This window comes from Glycine soja, chromosome 7, assembly GCF_004193775.1.
Source record: "Glycine soja cultivar W05 chromosome 7, ASM419377v2, whole genome shotgun sequence".
Lineage (NCBI taxonomy): Eukaryota > Viridiplantae > Streptophyta > Magnoliopsida > Fabales > Fabaceae > Glycine > Glycine soja.
Window position 1 is genome coordinate 44,973,421 of NC_041008.1, and position 23,888 is coordinate 44,997,308.

The 23,888-nt window shown below is 33.3% G+C and overlaps 2 protein-coding genes across 5 annotated transcripts; both read right to left on the bottom strand.

Annotated features, from left to right (window-relative positions):
- Positions 1-1,373: 1,373 nt before the first annotated feature.
- On the bottom strand, positions 1,374-18,285 carry LOC114420061 (protein ALWAYS EARLY 3-like). Of its 3 annotated transcripts, none has more exons than XM_028385911.1 (21): positions 18,133-18,285; positions 16,749-16,846; positions 16,440-16,581; positions 16,076-16,174; positions 15,808-15,870; positions 15,037-15,114; positions 13,844-13,991; positions 13,282-13,532; positions 12,814-13,192; positions 11,778-11,855; positions 11,070-11,281; positions 10,905-10,955; positions 9,163-9,489; positions 8,898-9,076; positions 7,845-8,127; positions 6,470-6,703; positions 5,016-5,183; positions 4,756-4,899; positions 4,449-4,673; positions 3,627-3,917; positions 1,374-1,969 (listed from the first exon to the last, which is right to left on the bottom strand). In XM_028385911.1, exons 3-21 carry the CDS (start codon positions 16,569-16,571, stop codon positions 1,805-1,807), a joined length of 3,507 nt encoding a protein of 1,168 aa, XP_028241712.1. In that variant the 5' UTR covers positions 16,572-16,581; positions 16,749-16,846; positions 18,133-18,285; the 3' UTR covers positions 1,374-1,804. The 3 variants fall into 3 exon arrangements, with proteins under 3 accessions (XP_028241712.1, XP_028241711.1, XP_028241713.1); XM_028385910.1 differs by having other exon boundaries at positions 13,805-13,991; positions 18,133-18,284; XM_028385912.1 differs by lacking the exon at positions 15,808-15,870 and having other exon boundaries at positions 13,805-13,991.
- Positions 18,286-20,399: 2,114 nt separating this feature from the next.
- Positions 20,400-23,888, bottom strand: LOC114420062. 2 transcript variants are annotated; one of them, XM_028385914.1, is made up of 2 exons: positions 22,478-23,888; positions 20,400-22,335 (listed from the first exon to the last, which is right to left on the bottom strand). In XM_028385914.1, the coding sequence occupies exon 1, from the start codon at positions 23,839-23,841 to the stop codon at positions 22,684-22,686; it is 1,158 nt and encodes a 385-aa protein (XP_028241715.1). In that variant the 5' UTR covers positions 23,842-23,888; the 3' UTR covers positions 20,400-22,335; positions 22,478-22,683. The 2 variants fall into 2 exon arrangements, with proteins under 2 accessions (XP_028241715.1, XP_028241714.1); XM_028385913.1 differs by having other exon boundaries at positions 22,465-23,888.

The window sequence follows — 23,888 nt, forward strand, 5'->3', positions numbered from 1 at the left end:
AGACTTGGATCACTTTTCTAGGCTCAAGGAAAAAAAAAATATATGAAAGAAAAAAAATCAAATTATATCAGTATAACTTTAATAATTATTACATCATTTTTATGACTTATATAAAATGTGATTTTTATTAATCTAATCATTGAATTATATTTATATATTATCAAGATTGTGTCATTTTGTTAAAATTAAATATTAAGGTAATCAAATGATCCATATTTTAATATATTTTGAAATGTTTAAATTTTGTTGATTTTAATTTATATGACTGAGGTAGCAAATGATTTTGGATTAATATGAAATTTTACATATTTAATTTATTTGAAAAGAACTTTTAATCCAAGAAAGAGTTTTAAGAAAACACTATATAACTAAAAGTTATAGAATGATATAATAGTTGTCAAATTACACTTATATAATTTGATTCTTCCTCATATATATATTTGTTATGGATTTAAACAATAAACAATGTATGCTTTGTTTAAACTTATTTCTTAAAAAAAAATTATTTTAATAAAAATAAGTAATTTTTTTGTTTGTTATGGATTTAAACAATAAACAATGGATGTTTATTATTTCTTGAAGACAAGCAATACTAATTTTAATAAAATAAGTAAGTTTATTTTTTAGTGTTTGTCTAAACTATTTTTGTTTAAAAAAAGTTATTTTTCTTTTTTGCTTATTTTGAGATGCAAATCCTATCTACTTATTAAAAAATTGCTATTTTAAAATTGTTTTTTAAAATTTTAAACAAACTGTCCCGTTATTTGTTAGAAAATTGGGTGTTTGATTTCACATAAGATTTTCTAAAATCCCATTGAAATACTAATTAATGTGATTTTAAATACATATTCAGTAATATTAACATATTTGGTTTTGTCAAAGAATTGATTCTTGAGTTTAAGTAATTTTAAGTAGTTTTGTATTGGATAATTATATTAATTCAAAATCAATTTTATTTAGCTCGTGTTGGTTTTATTTAAAATCAATTTTAACTAAAATAAATTCATTTAAAATTAATTTTGCCAACACTTCTCCAAACACACTGCTATTTATAAAAATTTGGGTTCCGGGTTGCTGAATGTAGTTTTTGCTTGGCTTCGTAACAGTTCTAAATTACTATCTACACAAGGGATGCATGAGGGCAAAAAGATAAAAGCTATGTTGTCATAAGTCATAACTCAAAAGTTACACGGGAATAACCGAAACAGTCCCAATTGTAATTGCACCGACCAGCATAACAAAACGAAAGACGGAGAAAAAATGTTAAAATTGGCACCCATCCACCCCGAGACAGATTTATTGTAGCTGCACCTACCAAGTTCGAAATCAAATTTTGTATCAACACTTGAATTGTTATCAATCTGAAATCGGGATGTGGAAAGCCATCAAGACGGTGAAAGAAAATATAATGATAACAATTACAGTTTGGGAAGATACACTAATCAGCCTGTTAACATTAGGCAATAGCATTCATAAAGTTTATGGCATTTAACATTATGACATAATACACATTACTGGTTCTGAATAGGACATGCTAGTCCCTCACTATGATTTGATCTTTAAAAATATGTACATCAGAAAAGAGAATATGTAGAACCTTCCCTTTTCTTCCGGCTACAATTGTATAAACAGTTTATAAATAGTCCCCCCCACCCTCCCCCGCGTTAATTACGAAATATCTGGGTCCCAGTGGAGGTAGGTATGGTCTCACGACGCTCCATAGAGATCACGTCAGCAAGAGTTGAACCAGCCAAATACCAGAGCATTGCAGATTTACAAACAACAAAGGAGGAAAGAGTCCAAGCTATGTCGGTATGAGAGCCAATATCTGATTTCTTATGATGCCCATGCATTTCTGTATCTCACCATATACTGGAAGATTCTTTGAAGATAATGGCTGCAAACTGGTGACAGCAGAATCTAGTACCTGAGCAACATCAGCTGGGGGAAATAGTCGTTCCGTACACTTCTGCATTTTGTTTTATCAAAAGATACATTAGGGTGTACAGGTAAAGAATCTTGAAAAGGACAACTGATTGAATTATTTATTTTTAAATATTTAATTAACCTGCAATTATTAACTCTACATTCAATACCTTTTGTCCCATGTGAGCATTTAGATAAAGCTCACTTTGGGAATAGTAGCCCTATCTGATTGCTTTTATGAATAAGCAAAGCTGACAAGGGATTAAGGTTTTTTACTGAATAAAAGACAATTTGAGAATTAACAGAGGTAGTAGTAGGTATATGGTTTAAATAGTATAGAAAATAAAAGAGAAGTTTGAAATTTAAAACTTCAGTTCAAGATATTAAAGCAAATTTCAATGTTGTAGAAAAGAAACGATATATTCTACCTATTATTTTTCTTTCTGAAATTCAGATAACAAATGCAATTAAATTCAATTTAGCATGTAAAAGTGCACCACAAACAAATGTATCACCTATAATGGCTCCAACTTAATATAACCAAGTCACATCCCTATCCTGATTTCCTAAACTGTTGTATTTAAAGTCATCATTAAATGAACCACTTATTTTTCAAGCTAAGCCCAGTGGCTTTTTTTACAGGATAATACAAAGTTATCTGCTCTAGCATAAATTTAAAAATGCCACTTATATATGATTGACATATGTTACAAGTAAATATAAAATCATTCATGTTTTTTCACCTAATATTTTAGGTTCATTGGTTCCTGACATGGTATCAAAGCTCTATGACCAAGTGTGGTCTAGACTTTGATACTGCTCCCATTCTTAAAAAAGGTTGAATATCAACACAAGTGGGATAGGTCTGCATTATTTGCACCTCATGCCCAAAGCATTCTTGGGTGTGACTTGTGAGGGGATTAGACATATAATATAAAACATTCACGTGTCTTCCAAAAACAAATTAAGCTTTTATGTCATGACAACATATTTGTAGGGATATCAGAAAAGTAAAATATGGCCTTTTTAGAATGCAGCAATTTCCACCTTGGTGTTTGTTCTGTCATTATGTGATAGTGTAATTGACAATTTGAAACATACATTTACTCTTCAGCATAGGTTATATCTTCTAAACTGAAATTGTACAGGAAAAATCATTTTACAACACAAGTGTGTACATCTTAGTTATCCTAAATAATGGGAGGCAATAAGTTAAATTGATTGTATTGATACTATAAAAGAAACACAGTTATTTAGAATAACCACTGCCATATTTTGTATCACCTCTTAAAGCTCTAATTTATTTTTTCTAGTTCAAAATTTAGAGTGATGACTTCAAACTAAAATAAGGAAGTTTCAGCAACTTATGCCAATCACCCTCTATCTAATGGAGAAGTCTGTCTTAACATGAATTGGTCATTTCCCATAACAATTTACCAAAAAATAAATAAATAAGTAAAGGCCACAGCACTATCTAAAAGAACATGATATGATTTAAATACATATTTTTATAACATGGAAAAATCACCGAAGATATTGTCCACAAAACAGTGAAAAACTGTTAGTGGTTACTGATTAGCATGAGTCCGGTTTTGTTGAACTACACAATGTTCAAAAGACTAAGCAACTGAAAGTAGTGAGGGCAGATTGACAATGAAAATTTTTCCAGTAAAAATCAAATTCAGTAGGATGTGATTTACCTGAATCATGAACAATGTAGCTAGGCAATGAGATATGAGTTCTGAGGGAATTTTCATTTCATTTTGATCAGATGAACTATTAAGTTCAGCATCTTGTACATGACAACTTGCCAACGGATTCAATATGTTGGCAGTCAATTGATCCTGAGAAGCCAGAGAAAAAGAATCTGCAGGAAGAAATGTTGTAGCTGAAGCAGTAGGTTCGTCCACTGAAAGCTGGCTATTGATAAAATTTATTGCATCCTCAATTCTTTCAACCTTACTTTCTGTCTTTCTTAAACTTGACATTGCCTGCAATGGTTTTTATGAGAAATTGCAGTCAAAGTACATCACTAGATTATTGTCAGCCAGAAAATTGAAAATGATATCCTGAGAAAATATCATGTTATTAATTTTTTTGGTTGAAAGGCTCATCAAGGAAGACATGAAAATCCTGTCATAAAAGTGAACCTTTAAATAGATCTGTCAGTAGGAACATTTTCATGAATATTTTGCTCAAACTTACCCAGTATTCTTGTTATATATTAATCAAATCCTTAATCTTTTAAATTTTCATCCATCCAAGTGAATTTTTCCCTAAAAGGAGACATAATAGACCTTTTATAGATGGTGGCCCAACTGTGACTATCCTGTGCAGTGTATGCAGTTCATGTTAATTATAAAAATGAGAAAAACATGAAGATCAACTATTTGGCTTTAACAGTAAATATTACTCCATAAATAACTGAGTATTAAGTGCTTTGTTTTCTTTAAGTTTGTAACATAAAATTGACTCTGAATGTTGCGTTTACTAATTAGAAACAATTAGCTTCCTTTCTTTACCTGTGTGGCTTCAACAACCATTGTTCTAGCTTTTCTTCTAGAACTTTCGACAATCTCAGCTATATGACTTTGAGATATAGATTCTTGGTTGTGGCAAGCCGAACAATTGGAAGAGCTGGCCTGACCACTTGGATCATCAAAATTAGCCAGGGGCTTTAATGACAAAACAGAGGAGCTTGCTTGATATGTGTTGCGTTGCCTCAAGCAAAACAAGGCAGAAGAAACCTGCAGAAGTGCAATAAACTCATGCAATTGTAAATTACTGGAATGAGAAGGTGTGTAGATAGACAATATTGAAAATCCATGCCTGTTCATTTGCTTCAGTTAATTGCTTTAGTACTGAAGCATAATTCCTCTTAAAAGGTTCTGAATCCTTTACTGAGTTGTCTCCATATTTCTGGCTCTCTGATACCCCATCATTCATGTGCTTCAGTTCAGACAATACACGTTCCTAAAAGTTCAAAATTAACAGCTCAAAGCTCATTTTAGAAAAGGATATTTGAAACAGATATTTTCTATTATCGTAAAATGAACAACAGAAAAACTAAGATGATTTGGGTTGTGCACCTTTTTGTCTAGAGCACAATTCAACTCTGAAATAGCTAATATGTCAGCTTCTTTTGAATGGACATGATCAAGAAGGGAAGGTCGAGAGCTTGATGCTAGTTGGGCATTACCAATCCCAATCTCACTGCACACAACTTTCAGTTGTGATTTGGAACTTGAAGAAGAAACCTATGAATTAGGGGGGGGGGGGGGGATAAGACAAGAAAACTACTAAGGGACCCGTCAGGATAAAAGTAATGAATTTATCCACCAAAGGCAAACAACTTGAGAAACATTACCATTGTGAAAAGCCAATTAAATAAAATGAAAAAATAAAGATGATTATGTTTCTAACTTTGGAGTTGACTTTTTTTTGGGGGGGGTGCTCTGGAAAGCAGGTCTCAAATTATGTAGACTCCTACAAGAACTTAGACAAATAGAACTCATTAAGTGATGGGGCCTGAGAGAGAATTGTTAGAATAGTTATGATTGGGCAGTTAAAGTTGTTAGGAGGTAGGGAATTAGCATATTAGATAATAGGAGAGGGGACATTCAACTTGTTAGCAGTTGGGAACTGAGCATTAACTCTAATGAAATAGAAACTCCTGGATGGAGAATTCTCTCTTTAAGTCTCTATAATTCAATAAAACATTACAAGAGTATTCCTTCCCTTTCCCTTTTCTATTTTTTTTCACCAGTCTCTCTGAGAACTCAGAATCTGTTTCTGGGTTCCCAACATTAAGCAAGGAGGTAGACTTTGACAGTGTCTGAGTTGCACCACCTCCAAATATTCAGAGTTAATTAGGCTTATTAGCAATTAAAGATAGATACAATACAACCATATATTTCCATTTACAGAAATGAAACAGGATCCTTCTCTCCAGAATCAGTATAGCACTCAATAATGCTTCTTAGCTTCCACCCAAAGACTTCAGATGCACCAATTCTTCCTTTAGCTCAGAATACTCGTACAATAATTAATTTCTATAAGCTTGCATTGTGGGAATATACACCCAAATTATGATAAAGCAATATTCCTTTTCTTTTTACTACACTTTTTTTCTTGTTTCACTGATTGATGGCAAACAAGTTAAAAAAAGCTTATCATAGTTAAGGAAACAGAGTGTATGAACAAGAATATCATAAGCCACAAAAATTACATCCTAAAAATGTTAGAAAACATCTTTACATGATTCATTTGGCAAGTGTTTTGTGATAAATATTAAGTTCAGACTTCAGAGGCAGCGCCTTGTTCATTGACAGCAAGTCCATTGCCTTCAATTTTTATATTCCTTTCAAATATTGTCCTTTACATGATTCATTTTTAAAATTATTGTATTATTAGTTTATTTTTCTGAACTTGACCTCCTCTATAGATAACTGAACTAATGTGTGTTTTACACCTTTAAGGATTTGAAACAATCAAATCATCATCATAAAACAGAATTAAATTCCATCTCAAAATAAATTTATACCTGTTTTGATAAAGTACTTCTTCCATGCATAGTGGAAGATATATGAAGATTTTCTATGGCATCTGTGTTCTCAGTAGGGGACAATATTGTGTGCCCAGCAACCTTTCTCTGTTTCAGTTTTCCATTAGGCTTGAGCTCAATAAAGTCCTCGTTTATTGGAGCAGAAGAGATATTGTATTGTATCAGAGATGTAGGCATATTTTCAAATGGATACAAAGGCATGCAGTCAATATCCTGAGATATGAAAATGTGTCAAATTATGCTATTAACAGAGAAAACTGTGAAGTGATCATACTATCTTAGGACATCAATGGGGGTAACAAGATGAAATTAAGGTGAGATGAGCAATGCAAGTATTCAAAAACTAAATTGCAAAATAAACTATGCTTAGATTCTCTTTATAGTGTAACAATCCCTACTAAGGTTATTAAAATCAGGATACTACTCAAATTTTTTCATCAGGGATAGCAGCACCTGATCTATTGAGTTTTAGACCTTTGAGAGAAAACTAAAGAAATCTATTTTATTGATTCTGAAAACTGAAGTAACTGTTAGAGAGATGACTAATATTTAGAGTCAAACTGACTAGACTATGGTTAAGGTCCAGCTGTACCTAACTACTTACAGTTATACAAATAGAAAAGAAATTATACAGTACACTCAAGTGTATGTTGGGTTTTAGTAAACCCAAGTATACTGTAATAAAGAAAACTATTAGAGTATCCTAAGATCATATGATTTTATTGAGGATTGTAAGATCATCATAAATAAAAGGATATATACTGTTAAATTTCAATGTATATTGAAGAAACTAAACAGCAATGAATTTTAAAGCATAAGAGAAGGATAAAATAACTTAATTTGACATTACAATTTTTATTTTGTAGAATAGTACAATATAAGAAGCATGGATATGACACAGGAAAAGACACATGATATTTGACATGTGCGCAAGGAAACAACAATTTCTTTCAACAGACACCACAGATAGTGTAAAATGCATGAAATTAATATAAGATTAACTTAAAAATGCACATCTTAAATTAAAACAAGGCATCAATGCTCCAAAAGTTGGGCACTAATCATTGGAGATAAACAAGAAGATATATTCATATTGTCCAATATAGGGATTTTAATGAGATTGATCTTTATAATCACCTTTGTATTTGTCATATAACTTGCTTCAAATGCGCTCACATCTTGGCAAATTACAAATACATGTTGTAAACATCTAATTTGATGTAACAAAATGCCTATTCACGGAATCCAATTGGGCTTTAATTATAATAATAAGAACAACAACAATTTAGGCAGCCCAATACCTAAGTTTCATCATTCCTGCCATTATCATTTGTCAAAAGAGAAGAAAACATACCATGACAAATTCAACCCCAAGTTCAGGCTGGTCAAACTGAACCCTATATCTACAGTGGTCAACAGTTAGTACACTTCCATCGTGAATCTCTCTCGTCTTTGGATGAATAGCAATAACATGCTGCCCAACAATTAAAGGCTGGGCCAAATCAGTAGGAAGTCCTTCCTTGGTACCAGCAAGAATTTCAGCATAATGTGATCTAACAGATTCCCGGTATTGATTAAGTTTATGTTTTTCTTCTATCAAAAATTGCTCTGAAAATCTTCGTGGTCTGCCAAGAGAACTGCATAAGAGTAGCATATAGATTAAGTACTTTATACAGGACCACTAGGTCATAAAGCCTCTAGTACCATGTGTCCATGCCACTGACAAACTAAACCCAAAAGCTTAAACCATCAAGTGAAGGCATATGAATGCTTTTATATCTCTAATAAACTCAAGATGCACTTGGGTAAACAGCTAAAGTAAGCGATTCTCCAATAAGCTCATATAATATGAGAACTTACGTCATAAATTTAACCATGAAATTTGTTGAAATGATCTTAACAAGTGCTTATTTTGATAAGCTTCATTAAAAAGTTCACTGAAGCAAGCTAAAAAGAGCATATAGGAGTCATAAGTTATTTTCATAAACCTCAACAAACTTGTAGAATCTTTTCCAGACACCCACTCAGGGGCGGACCTATATATGTTTCAGAGGGTGCAGATGCACCCCCTCACCTTGAAAAAAATATAACTATATATATAGTGTTGATATCTTTTTGTTCCCTCTGATTTTATAATTTGAACACACTAGTTTCAATTTTTTTAAGTGTTGATATATTTTTTCATTTATTGGCTAGTTTTTCTCTTACATTTTATTATCTTTTCAGCTCATTAGATACTTTTACACTTTATTCAACTAGATATTTTATTTTCATATATATGATCATTATTAAAAAAAATTGCCCCTACAGACCCTGGATCCTAGATCCGCCACTTCACCCACTTAATCATCAATGCAATATGGTAGTATAAGATGAAGCAAAAATATAAGCATTTCGAATTATATACCTTCTAATGACACCCCACTCAATACGAGTCAATCTAGGAACATGACCTAATCCAACATGGTATAAGTACTCCACAAACTCTCTCTTTGAAAACCATGGGTAATCGATAGCACTATAAAACCACTCAAAAGTGCACCATCGCCGCATTTGATATGAAGACAGGCAATTGACAAGCTTTCCCTGGGATGACAAAAGTAAAATTAATTTTCCTAATACAGATTAAAAATTCAATTGATGCCACTGATTACAAATGACAGATTATTAACCTTTTGACTAGAAGAACCATCTTGGAGTGAAGCAATGGATTTCTTATGTTGACTGCTAAAAATATTTCTAGACACCACCAAATCTTGTTGTACCATTGGTTTTGGTTTTTCCATCTTTCTTCTTGGCTTTCCTCTGTTTAATGGACTGCCTTGATAAGTTGAGGAAACCTTCATCAGCGAAAAAGATGAATCATCCCTTTCCCTTTTGTCATTAGTGCTTGAAGACAGATTTCCTAAGGATTTCACCCCTTTTAGTTGTCTTGAATGTGCTGTAGAAACAGATGACCTCTTACCTTTAACAATGGATTTCTTCACCTCATCAGTAGCCTACAATGAAGATAATATTTAGACACTGTAACTAGGGTTATAGAAACTGGATCAGGATATAACGAGAATAGAATATCAAGAAAAGAAGAACAAAACTGTGTTATCCCCCAAGAATGAATTGAATTACAGAGAAAGATGAGTTCTGGTTCTTCGAGGGACCAGAATCCTCCCCACAATGAATTCCCAATTTCCTGAATACCCCTTCCTAAGCCTTTCTCCCTTTCTATATTCTAAGACTACGTACAAGCACCTCTCATTCCTAACTAACTTTGCTGACTTGTGTAACTGACACAAGCATATTCCCTTTTCCCTTATTTCTTCTTTTATACACCTTTTTAATAGGGGGTCAAACCCTACCACAGGCTCATGAAAATATAGTAATATACAAGACAACCTCAAATGAATTAGTACAAGAGATACTTTTGGGCAAAGTAAGGCAGTATCATAGATTTAGAGGAAGCAAAATATAAAAAAAAAAAAAATAGAAACAAATTAAAAGCCAAAATAGAAAAGGAAAGCATGTATAATACATTTATAATAGAACACAATATATAAAACAAGATAGATAGAGATGTAATTTTACTATTAATGAGCTTTCAACTAACAGCTTAAAGCTTTTGCTTTTTAGGCAAAGGCTTGTGAATGTTTTTATATAACATGTACCCTAACACAGCTCTCCTAAAAGCTTAAGTAGTTAGGTAAATGCTCATTAGTAGTTTTATACTTTTATTACATCTTAAACAATAGGCATGCATAGAAGTTTTAATGTTTAAAGAAAATATAATGGGTTAGGAAAACCAATTTCATGGCATGTGCTACACCATGCTAGGAAAAAAAGAAAATACTTAAATGAGCCAGAGATCAAAGAAGCCATTGTGAAACCATACATCTAAAATTAGTGCTTTTTTTTATCAGTGCTTTTTTTTATATATGTTTACCACTAATAAGTGCAAAAACAATTAATGATAAATGCATGAGTTGTGAACATTATCATACTTTCACAAAATATCGAAAATAAAGTGAGAAGACAATTTGTCACCAACTGAGACTGGATGGCATGTTGTAACACAAATGCAAATAGCCAGCACATACAAACACCCATAAATTGGCTATAACACATTTGATCCTTATACTTCGACTTTACTTTCAAATTGCCACCTTATAAATTTATATAGTTATATTTTAATTTTTATCTGTACATGACAAATATTTTCAATTGGTTAAATTTCAATTGGAATTATCACATTCCAGAAAGAAGTCCCCTCAAGTATTACAAGCAAGACTACTATTCTGTCCAAAATTAACATTTCAATCTGAAGTTACACCCAATTGAAAAAAGAACAAAATAAGGACTTAGAAAGAAATAAGAGCCAAATTATATATCATTCTGGCTTTAATAATCAATAACTGCACACCTTGGTTTTCAGGGAACCACATAAATGAGAACCTGTATGAGTTTCATCATTCTGCAACAAACAAGATACATCTTACTTGCATAGCACAAGTCAAATATCACAGAAAATATTAAACAAGGAACCATAAACATTGCAATTGAATGCTGGAAAATAACCAATTCCTACTTTCAAGTTAAAAGATTTTTGTTTCCTTTTCTTGAATCCTGCATTAAGCTGGTGTGCTCCCTCTGCTTCAGGAACAGCAGCTCCATCATCAGAAAAAACCTTGCCCAATTTATTTGAAGCAGTGCTTTCAATCCTAGGAAATACTTTATGTGTTTCCATTTTAGATTCATCAACAACATCATGGTTTCCTTTGTTGAACTGTGCAGATGACTCTGAGACACAGAAAAGATTTAGGCAATCATAAAGTATGACAAAAAAGGATTTTCCATACAATAAACAGATATTTTCTTTGGCAGAGGTGGAAAGAACTCAAGAATGACAAATTGCAACAGATATTATGCCATTTTATGAATTTTGTTAAGCATATTGCAGGAAGAAACAGAATAGAGAAGAAAATTACAAGGTAAAACATTGCAAAAGGAAATGAAATTTAGTCCTTGCAATTTTATTATTTATTCAGATTGATCTACGGGAGATGGGAGAAGCCTTGGTGACTTGTTGGTCATGGGTTCGAATCCGGAAACAGCCTCTTTGCATATGCAAGGGTAAGGCTGCGTACAACATCCCTCCCCCATACCTTCGCATAGCGAAGAGCCTCCGGGCAATGGGGTACGAACTTTTTATTCAGATTGATCTACGGGAGATGGGAGAAGGAATAGTTTAAATAATATTCTAACATTAATATGTTGATAAACTTATATGTCTTACCGGTATCAGGGTTCGTTACTGGCAGCATCAAAGATAAATCAGCCAAAGTTTTCAGAGCATCAAAAGCAGAACCTTCATCTACAAAGAGAGAAGTAAAGGGAAGGGAGGAGGATGATAACATTAATAAAAATTGCACTATGGGTGGGAATAACAGGAAAAATTTGAAGCCTGGAAAAGTGGTCAGGGGAAAAGTGTACAAGACATACACTAATACGAATTACAAAATTCAAACAAAATGTATAACTATTCTCATCAAAAATAGTTTTAAGGTCTAACTAGTATATAACAGTTTAAAGTTTAAAAGAGTATTGTGCTAGAGGTTGCATCATGTAAACATCAAATTCAATTAATCTATCTTGAATCCTATTCAATAATGAAAAGCAAAAGGAAATAGACACATAAGTTTCTTCTCCAATTGATTTTCTTTTCCTGCCCAAACATTGGCAAGTAGGCAAGTACAACAACTAAGTTCACAAAAATCATGAAACTCTTAGCTAACAACCAAAAAGGCTTAAGTAATACAAATTCACTTCATGCTGAAATCTTCCAATAAAATTTTAGGCCTGTGAATACTTCTTATGCATGTTAATATTTCAAGGACAAACAAAATGTAGCTTTCAATCCAAAAAAAAAATGTTATAAAACAAATTGGAAGATGAAAACATATAACAAAAAATGAAAAGATATAAGCCTAAAACCAAAGAGGCATATAATAATTCAAACATCATGCTTAAATGGAAAATGTATCCTTTTATTTATCAAGAAAGAACAGCAACATATTCTGGAGAATGAGGTCCTTCTTTCAGTATGAAGATGAAATACAGTATGCTCTGCTTAATGACAAAAACACCTAATACCAATCATGTTGCCTTATTTTCAATCATTTTATCGAAGAAAACTTACCACACTTGTTTAGTAAAAAAAATTAAGCTAAGCACAAAGTTTCAGTTAGAAATAGAAAGCCATGTAAAGATACCAGTTATAAAGAGGACAACCACCTTTATGAGGAAGGGGTATTAAAGCAATTACCAAATACCTTTCTCTAACAGTAGCTTTGTACTTTTCATCCTGGAACCCTTGTAAGAGGACCTTGAATTTTTTGCATCTGCAAAATCTGTGACAAAATTTGATTTGATAAAACTAAGATTTTTACCATCATCTGTTCCACTGGAGGCTTCCTTTATGTCATTCAAATGCTTGTTTAAATTCTCTCCTGTCTCTAAATTCTTCCTGTCTTTTTTTATTTTCTTTTCTTGATTCCTTCCTCTTCCAGTATTTTCTCTACCACTCCAATGAATTGTTTTTCTAGAATAATCTTCATTATTACCTTCTGTGCTTCCTAAACTCAACTCAGAACTACCATCATCCAAGTCAGAACTGCAAAACTTGGCTCCAGCTATTTCTGATTTAGGATGCTGAAAATAGTAACTACCTGGAATAAGTATTTATTTTAAAGAAACAACAGAAAAAGACAATTGATGATGTTATAGAAATAACTTATTACCTTCTTCCCACTTTTCAGGCCCGGTGAAGGAACAAATTTTTTGTCTGGTGATCCAGAAATTTTCGAAGAGCCACCTCTTTGTGAAGCCTCTGTCAATGCTAATGCAACCTTATGAGCAACATCATTAGTATCAACCATTTGTTTGGAGCCCTGCCTGGCAGATGAAAAAAACCTATCCCCATTATCTTTACCAATAGAATATGAAATAGGGACTCGGGGAGTCCTTTTTCGAACAGCATGCAGCCTAATTCCTGAAACAAAACCACAAACAACAAAAGGGAAGAAGAATTGAAGCAATTAATGGTTGGAAAAAATCCCTTCTAAAGTTCATATATACACAAAATATAAGATCTTCAAAGATAATCAGCCTAACATGTTGAGAGTAAGAGGAAAAATCTTCCAAATTTCATCAATCTTATTGTAACAATTAATGGTTGGAAACCAAAACAAAATAAATGTAGAGGTACATGAGAAAATTGAAGCAAAGTAATGTGTTCACATATATTTTGACATATTATCCTACCAGAATGTCTCTTCTTCAACAATGACAGGCAACCATCACCTGATGCAACAGAATGTGACTGAGAATGATCTGAAAAGTGCCCTTCTAATGCTTTACTGTCACTTAGATGCTTTCCCCGCAAACGCTTTTGAGACTTTTTAGATATTTCTGCATCATCATTGCTTTCTTTACCACTGTCACTTCCTCCCTGCCAATTAAAATTATTCATATTTTAATTGCTTATGAACACTGGTCAAAAACTGGCCATCTTACCTATTGCAATTTATACAAATTTATAAATATAACCAGTGCCCACCCATAATAATTGAAGGAAAGTTGTCTTTCATTCATTGATTTATTTTCTGCCCGGGGTTGGCAGAGATTCCAGATTAATAATCAAATTATTACCTCCTAAACACAGCTTTAGATAGACAAAAACTACCTACTACTTTTGTTAGAATAACAAACAGTACATGTATCATATGTTAAATGAACTCATGTGTCACATTTTAGTTTTCATATGAATTAGTATTTAGGAAGCAGCTCCCATTTACTCTTTGCCTAGGAAATACTCCCCACTTTATCTATTAAGAATCTGTATATAGATGTTCCGCATAAGAACTGAGCAACAATCAATTTTACATAAGCAATTCCATCCTATCTCTCTCTCTCTCTCTCTCTCTCCCCCCCCCCCTCTGTCTATTTCTCTTTCTCTCCCTTTGAATTCAACACCTCTGCCACAATTGACAACAAAATAAATTCTTTTTATAAGCAAAAGCATTATAAAAATAAATAAACTCTTAGTCTATTGGTCAGAAAACTCTGCTGGGCAACCTATATTATCCTTTTCAATTCAAGTAAACTACAAAGGCCACAGTTTTCTCTCCACTCATTGACAAGTATGTGGATGTATTTATATTGACAGAAAAGAGACTCCTTAGATTTCAATTATAACTGAGTCAAACTGAAACTGTAGAGTACTATAATTTCAATCATAATTTACCTATTATCACAGAAGTGAATGGCAAAACTCTCATTGAAAAAGAAACATAGTGTTTAAAACAATATGGAGGGAGACCACTTTTGAAATAGCACAGTTTCTTCTAGCCACACAACTTAATGCAAAAGATTTGTTATGAGGGGAAATCTTTAATACCACAGCTACCGTAGAGCAGCCACATGAAAGTTACAAAATCAGGAAGACCAATGCAAATGTTCAGTAAAACTTGCCAAAAATTTAAACTCATTCTTACCAGAACACTATAATGATCTGTCATCATTGCTATCAGTCCAACAACAGAAGCAGTACCCTCTGGAAGAGATAAATATGCCTAAAAATAAAGCCAAAGATTAGCATGTCTTAGAAACAATATACTACACTAAATAAAATCTGTACTATTGAGATTTGTCCCTTAACCAATGACATAAACTATACAAACTTCATTAAAAATTGTAACAAAAAAATCGGGGGGGATCTGGGAGGCGTGGGCTTTAACATTGGCAATAGAAATCAGAAATAACATGGTGGGGGTTATATGTATCCAGAAGAATGATTAATCACAACCTGACCCACTAGCTAGGAGAAAAGACCAACAAAAAATGAATCTTGTACTTACTGGTTGAATATTAAAAACAGATATTCATTAAAGGATTCAGCAATTTTTTTAGAAGAAATCCTGCTTCTCTCTTTTCTGTCTCCTTTTTTGTTCTTCGTATAGATATTTAAGGAGGAATTGAGGGAAAAAATAAAATAAAACATTCACTTGTTTAAAACAGAAATTATGAAGGGTAAAAAATCTTGTTTTCCATTTGTATAGAAGAAGAAACAAAATAGCTCCAGAAACAGTATTGAAAGATACAGGAAATATTAAAAAAATTACAAAGCACACCCTAAGTACATATCTCTACATGAATTTTAGTATGTGTTTTAAAATCTTTTTATTTTCATGTGAATAGTGAATACATGGTGTATGCATTTCAGAAACATCAGAAAACCAGGATGTTGAAGCTTGTACAGCTTTTACCCTGTTCATAGTGTACAGGGCCTCTACCATTTCCACAGATCTATTACGTATTGCAAGAACAACCTGTAAACATAGGTAAAAATGTCACTGAAAAGGATAACATGTTCAGTAATAATGTTGCACAAGGAAATTGTAGTGCATCAAACAAGGTAGATTCACAAAAAAGAGATAAATATGTAGCCCATTTATTAGATAAAAACATGATGGTGAGATTGGACCAATAACCTTTATTCAATAAAAAGCACCTTATGACTAAACTAGAACTAACCTTCTTCCAATCTCTCCCATATTTACGGTAAGCTTCATAGAAATGCTCAAGCTCCTCCTTATTCCATTGTGGCCCTAACATGTCAGCCAATTTTCTCTTCTGCAAATCATTGAAATTTGAAAAACAATTATAAGTTAAGAAATAGAATCCATAATGCTTGACCAAGTTAACCAAACTTTTTTCAATTTTTTTTAATACCTAACTTTACATTGACAAAATGCTAAAAAAATATTATAATGACTTCTTGAAAAGAGCACTCGGGCAAAAACAATAAAGAGCAAAGGTGAAATTTCTTCCTTTGTTTTAACTCAGTACGTGTATAAGAAAAGAATTCCTTTTCAAAGACGTAAAGAAACAAACTCACCTTCTGAATACCAGGACTCGCCTTCAACCTATTTTTGCTAGCATTCTCTGCAATTTTGTCTTTACTAGATGCAGCCTCACGAACAGTAGAAAACCTCTTATTTACACTTCTAGATTTCCTAGAAGGAGCCATAACTGATTTCCTTGATTGTCAAAAAATTACCAGAAAGGAAGAGAAGTAAGTAAAACAAAATGTTCAAAACAAATACAATCTAATTAACTAAATACCTTGAACAGTTTCGTCAGGAAAAAAAATTGCATCCTACCATGAGAGAGAGAGAGAGGAGTCATAGAAAAGAAGGTTCCATACTTGAGATTCTAAAGCTGTTCAAACTGAAATGACACCTCCTTTCCCTCTACAAATAATGTTGATGAGGAGTAAAAGGTTCAAAACCCAGAAGATGCATCCTGTAAATCAAAAGTAAATAACCTCAAGTTTTCTAATGGAGAATATAGCATACTTTACAATGAGGTAGTAGTGGGTATTCACCCTAAAAAAAGTCTGTTTTGATTGCATATATAATGCAGGGTTTACGGCTACAACTATAGTGCACCATATTTCAAAACACCACGACTCAACCTATTAATGCCAAGTGCCAACTTAAGAATCACTTTAGCTACAAAAACATTTGTCTGTACTCTGTACTACATACTAGGTCAGGTGGTAGCAGAGTGTACTAAGGCAAACTACAAGTTGAACACATTGAACAGAAATTAGATTCTTAATTTAAAAAAAAAAACACTTGAGACAATAAAATCTTGACACTAAATAAATCAATGATATGTTGATACAAAAGCACTTACTTTGGCTCAATACATAGAGAGCAAAATGAATATGGAAATACTCATAAACTGAAAAGAATATAAAGATTGAATAAAAAAAATATTGGAAAGAATATATTAAAGAAAAAAAAAAGAGGATCAAATAACAAGATAATCCCATCCTTTTATTAGAAACCAGACAGGCTAGTTAAGAGCTATAAGGAGGTTCTGTGGAGAGTGCATGCACCATGATGACCAACAAGGGACAACAGACCTTAGCCCGTATTGCACCACAACTTTTATTCAGAGATTTTCCAAGTCCAATCCCCACCTCCTCCATTAAAAGAAGATGCAAAACTTGTTTTCAAAATGCTGAAACACCTACAGAGAACTGCATTTGAAACTCTCTAATCTCAACCATTCCTCCTCGTTTTCAAATCACTTGCATGAACTTGTTTCACAATCTCTGGCCAATAAAAATCCAGAAACACACAAACATGCAGACACAACAGCAACTAGCACAAAATCCACACCGAAGCTTGAATTTCAATTCAGCGATAAGAGAAACGAAAAGCAGAAGTCTCAGTGAAAACGAGAAAAAGCAAAATCACAGCTCCACACTGCAGTTTCTCAGCTGAGAAAGAAAACAAAGAGAAAAAGAAAAACCAGCAAAGGCATCTGCGAAGCAGAAGAAGGAATTTAATTCAGAATCCACAACTAGAAAGGAGGTGATTCAGTTAATTTATCCCTAAGGCCCACCGAACCCCGCATTTGAGTTTAGAAACCCAAAACCAAACGGGGAATTGGAATATTCTGCGAAATTCCCCCTTTGATCTAGCAAGACAGGATCGAAATTGGGAATCCGAGGAAGAAGAAAAGCCCTCGCAAAGAGAAAAAAAACAGTGAAAGGAAGTGAAGAGAGAGAAGCTCACCGATCAAAGAGAAACTGGATTGCGAATGGAAGCTGTGAGAGAGGGATCTATCAAGTGCCAGTGAATAGAGGAGGAAGATGAACCACAACAACAACTCCCCGAGTTGTGAAATGAAATGTGATGGCGTAAACAAAACCAAATGGAAATGAAATCGGGGGTATAACCGCGAAACTTTAAAATAATAGTGCCATTTTTATTTTTTTATTTCTTCTGCTTTAGTTTCGCTCTCCGCTCTTGAATTAACGCCCACGAATTTATTCCCCCACCCTCGAATTAAATTTTAAAAAATAAAACGCCCATGAGACGAAACAGGAATTTGAGCTTTATTAACTGAGTTGAAACTTAAGCTAGTTTAAATATATATGTTTATCTTTATAATATAAAATTTACAGTTTCTTTAACACAATTTTGAAGTCAATAAAATTAATCCAGATAAAAAATGAATTCATATCTCACGAGGATCTGAGTTTAATTTTTATTATCTATGTAAACATCTTATTAATAAATAATTTATAAATACAATAATACATCTTTAAATACTTTTTGAGAAAGTTTATTTTGATACTTGTAAACCTAAGATCCATCTCACCCAAACTTTAATCCGAAAATAAAAAAATTAAAAAAAAACATCACAGTTTTGAAAAGGTATTTCACAGATATTTAAAAGCCTAACTGTATTAATGTCTTCCTAACCCAGTTATTCTGGTTATAATTACTTTAAAATATCAATTAATTGAACTTCTATAGCTAAGTAGCAGGGCATCATGTATTTGTTATTAAACAAAATGTGATATACTTAATCTTTTATCGTTAAAATGAAGACAAAAAAGAGTGTTCTTGCGAAGTTTTTTTAACTATGAAACTAATTGTTACTAAAATTTATAATAAATAAATAGTTGTAAATATATAAATAATATTACAATAAAAATTTGTAACAAATAAACATTTTGAATATATACTTTTATTTTTTATTTGTGATAAGTAATTTATATTGTGATATAATATTATTTTTAATTAACAATTTTAAAAAATGAAAGATAAATCGAAAAAGATAAGAAATTAAGAAAAATATCAAAAATGCTTTTGTCTGAAAAAACAATTTAGATGTTATTGTTGAAGAATGACAACTAAAAATATTTTCATGTAGAGAGATTTAAATAAATTAAAATAATATTTTTTTTTTATATTAGTCGAAGACAAGTATCATGAGATTTATAACTCACACCTTATGTTCAACCAACTTAATTAAATATAGTTGATAAAATAAATTAAGATGATTTCTCTTACTTTATCCTAAATTTTTATAAATATATACAAGATAATACGTTGAATATATATATATAAAGATTTTTAGTTGCCATTTTTACTTTATCCAATTCACAAATTTTTTAGTGAAGATGACAAGTACTTTGGGGTGAACAATTTTATTTTTTAGGCAAAAATAAAAATACCATAAGTGAACATTAGAAAGAAGAGAAAGATCGAGTGAATTTTTTGTTGTATCATATAGTATTATTTTTATTAGAAGTGAACATTAGACCTAATGAAAGCTCGTTATTAGAAATGGTATCATGTAGTACTATTTTTTATTTTCATATCCTTAGACTTTAAAGGTTAATACACATGAATTAAAAAATATTTAATACATGTAAATTTGGACTGTGAAACCTTTATTTAATATCTCACCAGACAAGTTCCTACTTATTTCAAGTATAGTAGATACTAAACTGGGGTATAATTAAGAGAAAATACTTTAAAATTCTAAAACATCAAATGTTTGTTCTAAGATAAGTAAGAAAAAGAAGAATAAAACATCTTGATATATGAGACGAAGGCAATAACTGTAGCTTATATGTCATTTCTTACTTATAGACTTGATTTTGTTAGATAACATGAGTATTTAAGACAAAGTCCGTCCCAAGATAAAATAACACATTCATAAGCTAAAAAAAACAAATATTATAACTCCCTTATATAAAATTAAAACAATATTTTTCAAAATTTGCTTTAGTTCTCATTGCTGGGTCTACCCGGCTTAACGCACAACCAACAACACGGTGAATAATAGTAAATGGAAACGGCATTCGCTAGTCACACAATCAATTATGTTGAATTGAAAGTTAAAAGAAAAGAGAAAATAAAGAACCTAAACTCTAAAAAAAATAAATTGTAATTATGTCCTTCATCTTTTTCGAAGGACCTTATTAATAAAATTGGAAGAAGGAAAAAAGAATCTAATTACAAATTTTTATAGTTTAAGGACATAATTAAAAATTAAATGAAAGATCATCAAGGAGCTACTAATGTATTATTATCCTATAAAATAATAATATAATTTGTTGGTGTGATAAAAACAGGAAAGGATAATTATTTAATGGGATGCTCAAGCTTGTCCCCCATCAAAGATAAGACAAAGTATAAAAACAAGTACAATCCCTTCTGCTAGGCTGCTAGCTATCATGTCCACAGAAATCCATATACTAGTATGTCAATAGAGATTGTAAAGTAATCATCACAATATCACATGCTATTTGCTACGGCCTACGGGAAAGCTCGGGCGAGCAAACTTGCTTGGTGAGTAATGCTGACTCGCATAAGTAGTCCATTACTTCACTTGACAAGGAGTTTCGGATCAATGTCTTTTGTTTTGCGTGATAACACGAATGCAGATCAACTTGCACACTACTTCAAAACGTGAATGATAATAACCCAATAAATCAGTGGATGAACTTACTTTAACTTCCTGAGCCATGAGGGCTTAAATATACAGTAATACAGGGTATTGCCAGTTGCATGAAGCCTGCAAGTATGTACTTAGAAGTTTATTGTTTTTCTTCAATCAATGCTTGAACACTTGGTATTGGCATGAGCATCTACTTTGTTGGGCATATCATGCTATTCTATGAAGAGTGAAGATCCATTTCCTAACTTTCTTCTCCCCCCTCTTGATATACCTCTTCCAATTTTGATCTTAGAACAGGCTTGCAACTTGCAAGACAAAATTTAGTTTGTACAGCTTCATCTCGACCAAAGAATATAAAAAAGAAAACTACAAGGAATCACTTTTGTCACAAACCAAAGCTATCTAAACAGTCGCAATGATGCATGTGAAAAAGAAAACAGAATCAGGTGTAAGAGGAGAAATCAAGCAATGCTGAATTCCCAATTTTACACATTCAAACCAGTCTTAAACATGTGAAATAAGTTCATTTGTGATTGCTTGTCACTAGTCAGTAAAATTGTAAATGAAGTTCAAAACAAAGCTCAGACAAGATTGGTCTAAAGATTCAATAGGCTTGGGGACAAACTCTTTTTCCCCATTAATAGGGAACTCTGAAAATCATGCATCAAAGTTGATATAACAATGTAATTCATCGTTCAAATTAATGTGTTATTTACAACCATATACTCTATAATTCAGCATGAAAGATGCATAAAAAAGGTCAAATAATCACATAGGAATTTGAGATTTAATACGAGCATTGCCAAACAAATATATAAATAAACTCTGAATCCTGTGGTGAGCAAACATCAAACCATTCAACTAAAATCTACTAGTTTAGTCTTCCACAGTTTACAATAAACCACACAGAAAAAGTCATCTATTGCAAAATAAAAACAGCTACTCAGAAAAACATCATATCATATCTGTTTTATGAAGAGTAGGTGCTTTATCTCAAAAGGCGGATAGCTTCTTTTAAGTATCAGCTCATTTCACTAAAGAAAAACAATGAAACAAGGCAAGCCAAAATCTGGAACAACTCTACTAAATACACACATCCCAGAAGGATGAATATGAAATTATGAAATAAGCAGCAATATTTAAATTAAATAATTCACACAAAATAACCTGCTTGACAGGTGAGAAGAACAGCATCCTCCCAAAAAAGAAGATAGAATTTGACCAAGAGCAACAATTTATATGCAGAAATAAGTATTTTAATGAGATTGAGGATGTTACCAAATAATCTTTCAAATCAACCCTTATTTGCCTGGTTTATAGAATGCTCCATTTTTTTCACCTGAAATATCCATATGAAATCTGTTTACCTGTTTTATATAGCTGTATTGCACATCCAACATCTTTTCCCATTTTTTTTTCAATCGCCAATGTACTAATGAGCATAGGTATGCAGTATGCACATCAACATCATGGAAGCTCCAAAGTCTTTGTAGTTTGTACCAAATACAAAGTTCACAGTCCTACAAGAAGCAGTTTTAAAAGCACGCCACAATATAGCAGGATTCAGACAAGCAAATAATTCAAGTATTTAACTAAACCGCATTCTATGCAATCAGATCATTCAAAACAAAAGGTCAAAAACTACATACAATTTACACTCACAAGCATGATCAATTCTCTCTTTCATCAAAAGACTCGTGCTTCCTTTATTTAGCTTCTGCAGGAAAACATACAACAAATTTCCACAGGCAAAACTCCTGCAAAATAACAAATCCCATAAACAAGCTAGCATGATTGTTCGTCAGATCTTCAGTAGACACAAGAACATATCATGTATTCCAAGTGAACAACAGCGCAAGGCTGTTAAACTACAAGCAAGTTTTCTTCTTGTTCTCCTTGCTATTGGCAACATTCATATTCACACTTTCCTTATACATCTTCAACAACTGAGACGAATGCTTCTCATAACGTTTCACAAACGTGTCCAGGAATCTTTTCTCAGACATAATAAACAGCGTGACCATGTTGCCACTCCTTTCCAATAGACCTTGCGCTGCAAGAAACCGAACGACGGAAGCCCTGGGAGCAATCCACTTCTTAAGGCTCAACCGAAAAATAACAGGATACTTGACAAGCTCCAAAGAACTCCCACCTAACTCCTTAACCCAATAACTGAACACAGCATCTATCTCATCAGGTTCCGTCAGCATACAAGAAGGATGCTTCTTAAACGCCATAAGAACGTGTTCCTGGGACCAACCCCACTTCTTGAAAACCCTAACCGACTCACCCCAGTTGGTTTTATTCACTGTGCTTTTCGCGACCAACGCAGCACTGAAATTGGGGGCGGAGGTATCAAACCCTAATTGCTTGAGTGCATGCACCGTGTCGGGTAAGTCACGTGAGCAGAGAACAGAGGGACACATGTGCAGCAGCCTGGCAACGGCGGAACGCGTGAAGCCGTTATCGAGGAGGAATTCGGCGGTAAGAGGGAAGCGGGGGTCGTCGGAGAAAAAGACGGAGGAGTCGCGGCTGAGACATCGGATGATGAGTTCGTCGGAGACGAGGAAGGTTCGGAGGAATTGGTAGGCGGGGACGATGTGGCTGTCGAGGGAGCGGGAGAGGAAGGTGGGGGAAGCGGTGGCGATGCGGATGATGTGGGAGGTGGAGGCGCCTTTGGAGCGGAGGAACTGGAATTTGGGGAGGATGAGGTTGTTGGGGTCGCAGAGGAGGATGGTGTGTTGGCCTTGGATGACTTGGCGGATTTGGAAAGGAGAGAAGCCGTGGGTGGCCAAGAAGGCGAGAACGGAGTCGGGCCTGTGGGGGCTGTCGAGGCGGAACTTGCGGGAGATGCTGAGGGCGGTCTCTGGGGAGAAGCCGAAGCGGGTGATGAGGTAGGAGACTGTGAAGGAGTCCGAAATGGTGCTGCAGAATTTGATAAGAGGATGATGTTGATGTTGAGATCTTGGTGCCGAGGTCTTCAGATGGAGAAGGGCTCTGTGACTGTGCTTGTGCCAATTCAACATGCTTGCGTTGCTAGAGGACGGATGGGGGTGGCACCACAAAATTAGTA